The following is a 12618-nucleotide window of genomic DNA, read 5'->3' as shown; positions in this document are numbered from 1 at the left end:
ACACAACATATATACACTATATACACACCATATAACCTATACACAACATATACACCACATACACTATACACAACATATATACACTATATACACACCATATAACCTATACACAACATATACACCACATACACTATACACAACATATACACCACATACACTATACACAACATATATACACTATATACACACCATATAACCTATACACAACATATACACCACATACACTATACACAACATATATACACTATATACACACCATATAACCTATACACAACATATACACCACATACACTATACACAACATATATACACTATATACACACACCATATAACCTATACACAACATATACACCACATACACTATACACAACATATACACCACATACACTATACACAACATATATACACTATATACACACCATATAACCTATACACAACATATACACCACATACACTATACACAACATATATACACTATATACACACCATATAACCTATACACAACATATACACCACATACACTATACACAACATATACACCACATACACTATACACAACATATATACACTATATACACACCATATAACCTATACACAACATATACACCACATACACTATACACAACATATATACACTATATACACACACCATATAACCTATACACAACATATACACCACATACACTATACACAACATATATACACTATATACACACCATATAACCTATACACAACATATACACCACATACACTATACACAACATATATACACTATATACACACCATATAACCTATACACAACATATACACCACATACACTATACACAACATATATACACTATATACACACCATATAACCTATACACAACATATACACCACATACACTATACACAACATATATACACTATATACACACACCATATACCCTGTACACAACATATACACCACATACACTATACACAACATATACACCACATACACTATACACAACATATATACACTATATACACACCATATAACCTATACACAACATATACACCACATACACTATACACAACATATATACACTATATACACACCATATAACCTATACACAACATATACACCACATACACTATACACAACATATATACACTATATACACACACCATATAACCTATACACAACATATACACCACATACACTATACACAACATATATACACTATATACACACCATATAACCTATACACAACATATACACCACATACACTATACACAACATATATACACTATATACACACACCATATAACCTATACACAACATATACACCACATACACTATATACAACATATACACCACATACACTATACACAACATATACACCACATACACTATACACAACATATACACCACATACACTATACACAACATATATACACTATATACACACCATATAACCTATACACAACATATACACCACATACACTATACACAACATATATACACTATATACACACACCATATAACCTATACACAACATATACACCACATACACTATACACAACATATATACACTATATACACACCATATAACCTATACACAACATATACACCACATACACTATACACAACATATATACACTATATACACACCATATAACCTATACACAACATATACACCACATACACTATATACAACATATACACCACATACACTATACACAACATATATACACTATATACACACACCATATAACCTATACACAACATATACACCACATACACTATACACAACATATATACACTATATACACACCATATAACCTATACACAACATATACACCACATACACTATACACAACATATATACACTATATACACACCATATAACCTATACACAACATATACACCACATACACTATACACAACATATATACACTATATACACACCATATAACCTATACACAACATATACACCACATACACTATACACAACATATATACACTATATACACACACCATATAACCTATACACAACATATACACCACATACACTATACACAACATATATACACTATATACACACCATATAACCTATACACAACATATACACCACATACACTATACACAACATATATACACTGTATACACACACCATATAACCTATACACAACATATACACCACATACACTATACACAACATATATACACTATATACACACCATATAACCTATACACAACATATACACCACATACACTATACACAACATATATACACTATATACACACCATATAACCTATACACAACATATACACCCTATATATACACCATATACCCTATATACACACACCATATAACCTATACACAACATATACACCACATACACTATACACAATATATATACACTATATACACACCATATAACCTATACACAACATATACACCACATACACTATACACAACATATATACACTATATACACACACACGATATAACCTATACACAACATATACACCACATACACTATACACAACATATATACACTATATACACACCATATAACCTATACACAACATATACACCCTATATATACACCATATACCCTATATACAATATATACACACTATATAAACCATATACCCTATATACAACATATACACACTATATATACACCATATACCCTATATACAACATATACACACTATATATACACCATATACCCTATATACAACATATACACACTATATAAACCATATACCCTATATACAACATATACACACTATATATACTATATACAACATACAGTGGGGGATCAAAAGTTTGGGCACCCCAGGTAAAAAAAATTATTAATGTGCATAAAGAAGCCAAGGAAAGATGGAAAAATCTCCAAAAGGCATCAAATTACAGATTAGACATTCTTATAATATGTCAACAAAAGTTACATTTTATTTCCATCATTTACACTTTCAAAATAACAGAAAACAAGAAAATGGCGTCTGCAAAAGTTTGGGCACCCTGCAGAGTTTATAGCATGCACTGCCCCCTTTACAAAGCTGAGACCTGCCAGTGTCATGGATTGTTCTCAATCATCATCTGGGAAGAACGAAGACCAGGTGATGTCAATCTCAAAGGTTTTAAAGGGGTACTCCGGTGCTTAGACATCTTATCCCCTATCCAAAGGATAGCGTGACGTCACGCTCCGCCCCTCAATGCAAGCCTATGGGAGGGGGCGTGACAGCATGGGGGTGGATCAATCATGCTTTGGGGTTGTATTGCATCTCACGAGTAGAAGGAAAAATGGATTCAATTAATAAAATTTCAGAAAATTTTGGATGCTAACTTGATGCCATCTGTGAAAAAGCTGAAGTTAAAGAGAGGATGACTTCTACAAATGGATAATGATCCTATACACACCTCGAAATCCACAGGGGATCACATCAAGAGGCGTAAACTGAAGGTTTTGCCATGGCCTTCACAATCTCCTGACCTCAACATAATTGGAAATCTATGGATAGACCTTAAAAGAGCAGTGCGTGACAGACAGCCCAGAAATCTCAAAGAACTGGAAGACTTTTGTAAGGAAGAATGGGCAAATATACCTCAAACAAGAATTGAAAGACTCTTGGCTGGCTACAAAAAGTGTTTACAAGCTGTGATACTTCCCAAAGGGGGCAGTACAAGATATTAACTCTGCAGGGGGCCCAAACTTTTGCAAATGCCATTTTTTTGTTTTCTGTTATTTTGAAAGTGTAAATGATGGAAATAAAATGTAACTTTTGGTGACATATTATAAGAATGTCTAATCTGTAATTTGATGCCTTTTGGAGATTTTTCCATCTTTCCTTGGCTTCTTTGTGCACATTAATACACATTTTTACCTGGGGTGCCCAAACTTTTGATCCCCACTGTACACAACATATACACACTGTATATACCACATACAATATACACAACATATACACACTGTATACACGATATACACTACATACAACATATACACAACATTTAATAATGGGATATATAATACTGAAGGACATAACATAATTGTATTATGTAGCTGAGGCTCATGGGTACACAGCTTGTCTTCTTCTATGAGGCTCCTTAACGGTGACTGTTCTACGTTTTTTTAATGGCAGAATCATCTCTACGGAAGGAATTTGTTGCCTTCAGAGAGGATTCCTGCCGCCTGGGATGTTCTCCGGAGCTCAACACTTGGGACGCATTCAGTGGCGGCACCGAGGGCTCCACCATGGACTCTGATGTGGAGGAGATGATCCACAATAAGAACACAACATCATTGTCAGCAGAGAACTGGATGATGGCGGTAGAGAAGAAGATCCACTTCATACACGTCAAGAACACGAAGATGAACATGAGAATCAACAACATCACATCATGGGCCGGTAGACCGGGAGAACCGGGACCCCCAGGACCTCCAGGAGAAAAGGGGGAACAAGGTGAGAAGATCTAGAGACGATGATATGGTGGGATAGCAAGATCCAGAGTATGAAGGAAGGAGGTCTTCATATTGGGCAACTAGGCCAGAGGTGTATGGAGGGCCGATAGGAGTAGGGTTGCCACCTGGTTGGTATTTTACCGGCACAGCCGGAATTTTGGCCACCCTGATGGTATTTTTTATATTAAAAATACCGGCTATGCAATGGCCGGTATTTATCCAACCAATCCTCCAACTTCCGGAATGTGGCACCATAATCTATACTAGTGTTTCCCAACAAGAGCGGCTCCAGCTGTTGCAAAACTAAAACTCCCAGCATGCCCGGACAGCCGAGTTGTAGTTTTGCAACAGCTGGAGGCATCCTTGGTTGGGAAACACTGACCTATACTATATACTACTATTTAGTCCAACATGCTGGGAGTTGTAATTTTGCAACAGCTGGAGGCATCCTTGGTTGGGAAACACTGACCTATGCTATATACTACTATATAGTCCAACATGCTGGGAGTTGTAGTTTTGCAACAGCTGGAGACACCTTTGGTTGGGAAACACTGACCTAAACTATATACTACTATATAGTCCAACATGCTGGGAGTTGTAGTTTTGCAACAGCTGGAGGCACCCCTGGTTGGGAAACACTGACCTATACTATATACTAATATATAGTTCAACATGCTGGGAGTTGTAGTTTTGCAACAGCTGGAGGCACCCCTGGTCGGAAACACTGACCTATACTATATACTACTATATAGTCCAACATGCTGGGAGTTGTAGTTTTGCAACAGCTGGAGGCACCCTTGGTTGGGAAACACTGACTTATACTATATACTACTATATAGTTCAACATGCTGGGAGTTGTAGTTTTGCAACAGCTGGAGGCACCCTTGGTTGGGAAACACTGACCTATACTATATACTACTATATAGTCCAACATGCAGGGAGTTGTAGTTTTGCAACAGCTGGAGGCACCCTTGGTTGGGAAACACTGACTTATACTATATACTACTATATAGTCCAACATGCTGGGAGTTGTAGTTTTGCAACAGCTGGAGGCACCCTGGTTGGGAAACACTGACCACACTATATACTACTATATAGTCCAACATGCTGGGAGTTGTAATTTTGCAACAGCTGGAGGCACCCCTGGTTGGGAAACACTGACCTATACTATATACTACTAAATAGTCTAACATGCTGGGAGTTGTAGTTGTCATTTGGGGCAGCTGCTGAGCCACAGGCTGTATCAGGGCATGCTGGGAGTTGTAGTTAGTAACTAACTGCAACTAACGAATTTAATAAAACAATAAAAGGGATAAAAAATTGTACTGTTGAAAACTACAGATCGCGACGCAAAAATTGAGCCCTTAAACAGTCCCGTATAAGAAGAAATAAGAAAGTTATAGGGGTCAGAATAGGACAAAATCCCCCACCCCCCTAAGTTTATCCTGTGATGTCACGCATGTATAATTCATTATGCAAATTAGCATGGCCGGTATTTTTTTTTTTGCAAGAAAGGTGGCGACCCTAGATGGGAGAGCAGCACAGAACAGGAATCAGACATTACGAAGATCCGCTCCATTATGTCAGTGTCATGTAGGCTCCGCACTTTTATATAGTTACATTGTGTTACTTTTATCTAGGTCCTCCCGGCCAGAAAGGAGAGGAAGGAAGCAGTGGTAAAGATGGTCTCTCTGGATTGCCTGGAATTATTGGACATCCTGGTAAGGATGGTGAGACGCTGCCAGGGGCAGAGGGAGAGGCACTTATTTAGATAATGATGGTGATGATCGCTTCTCGGCCTTTTGGCTAAGATCAAGTGTAGTATCTGTTCTTATCAGTGGTTTAGTCCGCGCCATTGATGTAGGATGGATGCTGCATGGAGGAGCAGGTGTACCGGGCGTTCCGGGGCTGGTTCTGAGGAATCAGCTCGACGGCTGCCCTCATGTGACCTGCTCCCTCCGGGTCTCACCATGAGGCTGGGAGGGTCTAGAGCCGAGGTACTTTAGTGCTTCAGGGAGTGGTGACCCCGAGGTGCTGGGAGTATTGGCTCACTGGCACAGGCACCATGAACCCTTCACCTTGTGGCACTCACCTCTTGATTCCCGGCCTTCTGGCTAAGATCAGAGACATTTTTATAGATCCGTCCGGATGTCCGGGCAGTATATCTGCGCACATTCTCTTATTCATTTATTTTAGTCACTGTGTCACTTTTTATGTGTGAATGTCAGGATGCGGTAGCCCTTCTGGGTGTCCCTCCTGGCGGTCTAGGGGAGGCGTGTGTGGCCATTAAGTTCTGCACCTCCCTGCATAACCCCGGGTCCTCCTGCTCTGGCGGGGTACCGACCGTTATCGGCTCTGCTGGCAGATACCTTAGCTAACGTCAAGGGGGATGCTGGGAGCATTTGTGGTCCCTTAGTAGCTTTGGCGAAAAAGGACATCGAACCTGGAACCTCGCAGGTACCTTTTGGTCCTGAGGCGAAGGGTAAGGTTTGTTGGGGGCCTTTCTCCTGTAGGAGAGGGGCTTGCCATAGACTGCATCCTCTGTGCACGTTTTTTATTTTTTTTGTGTAACATGTTTTGCACTTTTTCTTGCACTTTGGGTGATTCGAGAGCATGTTCCTCGGCTCTTAGATAAGAAAAAATGATGGTGGTGATGGAGAAGGTTTGTGATGGGTCCGTGTGTCCTATGATCCAGAGAAAAGTCTGGCAATAGCAGACACATGTGACTCCACCATAGATCATGTGACTCCACCATAGATCATGTGACTCCACCATAGATCATGTGACTCCACCATAGATCTGGACAGGGCATCTATGCATCCTATAGCTGGCACAATGGACACCAGGTAGAGACTGGAAATAAGTGGAAACTGTATAATACCCGGGGAAACCCAATGATCCGCCATTTTATTTTGTGAGTGTCCTGTATCTGAAGACAGTGTTGATATATATGTCCACACTATGTTCTTCAGGAATCAAGGGTGAGACTGGAAAACCGGGACAAGATGGAGAAAAAGGTAAGGAGCCTGGAGAACCTGAGGTATGAGGAAAGATTCAAACCAGTAAATGGATTTAGTCTTCTGAAGAAATGTATATAAACAGGTATACTGTACAAAGTCACCGCAAAACACAAGAGCTTACATTTCTAGCAGTGACCTGACTTCTTTACAGTAAAAGCAATGAATCTGTGAAGGAGTCCCCTTAGATGGTTCTTTACTGTAAGATTCACCAAACTCCTACAAAAGCAACTCACCACCTGACACCAAGATGAGATGTAGCCCCAATACTAATATACTAAACTACCTACAAAAACTGGAGGCCATACTCAAAAGATCATAACATTTTTAATTTATTTTATTGATATATAATATTTTTTATTTTTATTATATTGTTAGTACAGAGCTGATATAGACACTCCATGAGCTGGATCTTTACTGTAAGAGCTGTGATTCTGTAGAATAGTTACCATATGAGTTGGTTCTTTACTGTAAGAGCTGTGAATCTGGGGAATAGTCACCTCAGGAGCTGGTTCTTTACTGTAAGAGCTGTGAATCTGTAGAATAGTCACCTCAGGAGCTGGTTCTTTACTGTAATAGCTGTTAATCTGTGGAGCAGTCTTCTCAGGAAAGATGAATTCTGGGAGCAGAACCCAAAGGTCCTAAATGTAAATGGATAAATCCCCAGTTTGCATGTTGATTCAGCCTGATCGCCACATGAAGTCCAAAATACGTTTTTCTCTTATGGCAGATTTGCTCTGGTCTTAGGGTTTTTATTACCTTCCTCTAGAAATTTCTATTCCACCCCCCGTTTTATGTCCCATCACTACCCTCTTTTCCCCTGGACAGATGTCACTTTTAACCTCAGAGATATATGAATTTGCCTTATATTTCTGATCCTTCATATCTTCCACATGCTGTGTAAGAAGTAAGGTGTCAGCTCCAGGGTTCCCTTTTCACTACATAATTTCAGACCAAATTGAAACAAAACAAAAGGCTTTACTCTTCTTACTATTCTGTTCTTCATACAATAGCACAGTACACTTGATGGTTACAATTTACATGAAGGGCCCAACAAGCTTGCTGGTTACAATACACTTTAGTTTGGCGCTATTCACTTAATGGTTTTTGGCACAAAACTCGTGAACATTCCAAAACACAAGTATTTTAGTTCTTCAAACTAAAAGGGTCACTGCACATTCCATAGGGCCCTTCACAAACAAACCCTTTGTACACTCTTATTCGGTTCACCAGCATCACAAGACTGGACCTTCAGGCCAAAATATAGTCCATGGGACAAGTGATCTCCGAATATGCTCTAGCCACTAATCCTCTAGACTGGCTTTACAGTTCCCATCAGTCTTCCCAGGCTGTCTATCCCCACAGGAGCCCACTGATATAAAGTAGCAACCATTCCCTTTCTCACCTTACCTTCTGTGGCCACGTGATGTTCTCCAGACCTCAAAAGATGATACTATGATGCCACCTTTCCCTTATGGGTCCCCAAAAGGCCATTAAGTGACTCACTACCAGCACCTTTACAGGCCCCTTTTTACTCTATCTGACCTCCAGCTGACTGCCTCTCTCATGATAAACAATCTACTCCAACATCCAGCTTACCGATGGCACTGATAGACAAGTCCATGTCTAACAATTACATAGACCAATTGCAGATCTTTCAAGCACCACATACAGACCAACCAATCTCACTACTCTCCCAATCACAAGGCTCAGTTCAACAGGATTCCTTGACACTACACGTGGATTCAACCGCACACTGTCTCACACTTCCTGCTTGCAGCCCTTTTTATAACCTCCTGTTGTAATTGTAATACAACAGTGACATCTAATGACAAAAAACATATTACAGTATGAGCATTTATATATTGAATTAAATACAAGCAGGGTGTGACATAATACAACATGTATCATATATATAACTGGATGGAAGAACCGGGTTTGCTGATGCAGCTCATCATCCAGAGCAAACAACCAAATAACCTTCACTGGAGGAGGCAGAGAGGCCCTACAGACCATGACTCTTCACCTCTGTGTTATTAGTATAATCTCTCCACAGAGGGTGAGGGCGCTGCAGAGCCGCTCACATCACCTCCTTCCTTCTCATTGGGTTATTGTCACCTCTGCAGATGATGTCATCAACAATCACTAAAGGATCTATTCTGGCATATAACTAATAGTTCTATGTTATGCAGGTGCTGAGGGTGCTCCTGGACCTTCTGGGCCCCCTGGTGCACAGGGGCCAAAAGGAAGCAAGGGGGAAACTGGTATGAATGGTGCCCCAGGTAAGAAGTGGTCAATGTATGAAATCAGAATGGAAAGTTATTGGTAAGAAGAGAAAGAATGAACAGAAAGAGGAAGAAATAGAAATGTATAGGAGGAATGAGCAGGAAGAGGAAGAAATAGAAATGTATAGGAGGAATGAGCAGGAAGAGGAAGACATAGAAATGTATAGGAGGAATGAGCAAGAAGAGGAAGAAATAGAAATGTGTAGGAGGAATGAGCAGGAAGAGGAAGAAATAGAAATGTATAGGAGGAATGAGCAGGAAGAGGAAGACCTAGAAATGTATAGGAGGAATGAGCAGGAAGATGAAGACATAGAAATGTATAGGAGGAATGAGCATGATGAGGAAGAAATAGAAATGTATTGGAGGAATGAGCATGAAGAGGAAGAAATAGAAATGTATAGGAGGAATAAGCAGGAAGAGGAAGAAATAGAAATGTATAGGAGGAATGAGCAGGAAGAGGAAGAAATAGAAATGGATAGGAGGAATGAGCAGGAAGAGGAAGACATAGAAATGTATAGGAGGAATGAGCAAGAAGAGGAAGAAATAGAAATGTGTAGGAGGAATGAGCAGGAAGAGGAAGAAATAGAAATGTATCGGAGGAATGAGCAGGAAGAGGAAGAAATAGAAATGTATAGGAGGAATGAGCAGGAAGAAATAGAAATGTATAGGAGGAATGAGCAGGAAGAAATAGAAATGTATAGGAGGAATGAACAAGAAGAGGAAGAAATAGAAATGTATAGGAGGAATGAGCAGGAAGAAATAGAAATGTATAGGAGGAATGAGCAGGAAGAAATAGAAATGTATAGGAGGAATGAGCAGGAAGAGGAAGAAATAGAAATGTATAGAAGGAATGAACAAGAAGAGGAAGAAATAGAAATGTATAGGAGGAATGAACAAGAAGAGGAAGAAATACAAATGTATAGGAGGAATAAGCAGGAAGAGGAAGAAATAGAAATGTATCGGAGGAATGAGCAGGAAGAAATAGAAATGTATAGGAGGAATGAGCAAGAAGAGGAAGAAATAGAAATGTAAAGGAGGAATGAACAAGAAGAGGAAGAAATAGAAATGTATAGGAGGAATGAGCAGGAAGAGGAAGAAATAGAAATGTATAGGAGGAATGAACAAGAAGAGGAAGAAATAGAAATGTATAGGAGGAATGAACAAGAAGAGGAAGAAATAGAAATGTATAGGAGGAATGAACAAGAAGAGGAAGAAATAGAAATGTATAGGAGGAATGAGCAGGAAAAGGAAGAAATAGAAATGTATAGAAGGAATGAGCAGGAAGAGGAAGAAATAGAAATGTATAGGAGGAATGAACAAGAAGAGGAAGAAATAGAAATGTATAGGAGGAATGAACAAGAAGAGGAAGAAATAGAAATGTATAGGAGGAATGAGCAGGAAGAAATAGAAATGTATAGGAGGAATGAGCAAGAAGAGGAAGAAATAGAAATGTATAGGAGGAATGAGCAAGAAGAGGAATAATTAGAAATGTATAGGAGGAATAAACAGAAAGAGGAAGACATAGAAATGTATAGAAGGAATGAGCAGGAAGAAATAGAAATGTATAGGAGGAATGAGCAGGAAGAGGAAGAAATAGAAATGTATAGGAGGAATGAGCAAGAAGAGGAATAATTAGAAATGTATAGGAGGAATAAACAGAAAGAGGAAGACATAGAAATGTATAGAAGGAATGAGCAGGAAGAAATAGAAATGTATAGGAGGAATGAGCAGGAAGAGGAAGAAATAGAAATGTATAGGAGGAATGAACAAGAAGAGGAAGAAATAGAAATGTATAGGAGGAATGAGCAAGAAGAGGAATAATTAGAAATGTATAGGAGGAATAAACAGAAAGAGGAAGACATAGAAATGTATAGGAGGAATAAGCAGGAAGAGGAAGAAATAGAAATGTATAGGAGGAATGAGCAGGAAGAGGAAGAAATAGAAATGTACAGGACGAATGAACAGGAAGTGGAAGGAATAAACAGGAAGAGGATGAAATAGAAATATATAGGAGGAATGAGCAGGAAGAGGAAGAAATAGAAATGTATAGGAGGAATGAGCAGGAAGAGGAAGAAATAAACAGGAAGAGGATGAAATAGAAAGGTATAAAAGGAATGAGCAGCAAGAGGAAGGTATAGAAATGTATAGGAGAAATGGGTAACAAGAGGAAAAAAATTAGCAGGAAGGGGAAAGAATGCACAATAAGAGGAAGAATTAAGCAGAAAGAGGGGAGGAATGAAAAAATAGTTGCACCAATACAATGATAAGTAATAATTCATTGCTCTGTATGGTTCATTCCTTTATATACATGGCTCTTTATAAGGCCGAAGTCTATTATAATATTCTGTTTTCTCCTGTGAAGGATTACAAGGAATTCCTGGAATTAATGGAGAAAAAGGGGAAAAAGGATACACAGGTAATAAAACTGTATGAGAAGAATATTCTTTATACTGACACTAAATACAATAAATATAAAAATTCCCTCTGAATATTACTATAATCTTCCATGTACAGAAAACACCTCTAATACTGGTGTATACTACTACATACAACATGCTAGGGACCGCTTAGGGACGATGGGGGAGATTTATCATAGCCTGTCTAGAGGAGGAGGGACAACCAATCAGATCGCTTCTTTTATTTTTCAGAGGCTTTGGTAAATCTCCCCTATAAGTGTCTGGGGTCTCTATAGTATGACCATTACACGTACAGATGTTGTTCACTGCTCTCCTGTGATATTGTGGCTTTTAGGTGTCCAAGGTCAGAAAGGAGATGAAGGAAACATTGGACCAGTGGGGCCCCCAGGACCTGTAGGAACCCCAGGAAGAAATGGTGAGAAGTGATGGTAGAATGAGACCAGAACCAGTGATATGAGC

At 39.1% G+C, this 12618-nt stretch overlaps 1 protein-coding gene and 1 pseudogene across 1 annotated transcript in view; both read left to right on the top strand.

The window, feature by feature from the left end:
* Positions 1-12618, top strand: part of MARCO (macrophage receptor with collagenous structure) — a 35932-nt gene that overhangs the window by 11124 nt on the left and 12190 nt on the right. Inside the window, exons 3-8 of the mRNA XM_056534332.1 lie at positions 4121-4441; positions 6081-6161; positions 7413-7457; positions 9650-9739; positions 12105-12158; positions 12494-12574. Coding sequence (XP_056390307.1) covers positions 4121-4441; positions 6081-6161; positions 7413-7457; positions 9650-9739; positions 12105-12158; positions 12494-12574 — 672 coding nt within the window. The remainder of the gene's footprint in view (positions 1-4120; positions 4442-6080; positions 6162-7412; positions 7458-9649; positions 9740-12104; positions 12159-12493; positions 12575-12618) is intronic.
* LOC130290043 (U2 spliceosomal RNA) lies at positions 6227-6394 on the top strand (annotated as a pseudogene).

This window comes from Hyla sarda, chromosome 8 (assembly GCF_029499605.1).
Source record: "Hyla sarda isolate aHylSar1 chromosome 8, aHylSar1.hap1, whole genome shotgun sequence".
Classification (NCBI taxonomy): Eukaryota; Metazoa; Chordata; class Amphibia; order Anura; family Hylidae; genus Hyla; species Hyla sarda.
Note: the sequence above shows the minus strand (reverse complement) of the source record. Positions and strands in the feature narration are given on the sequence as shown.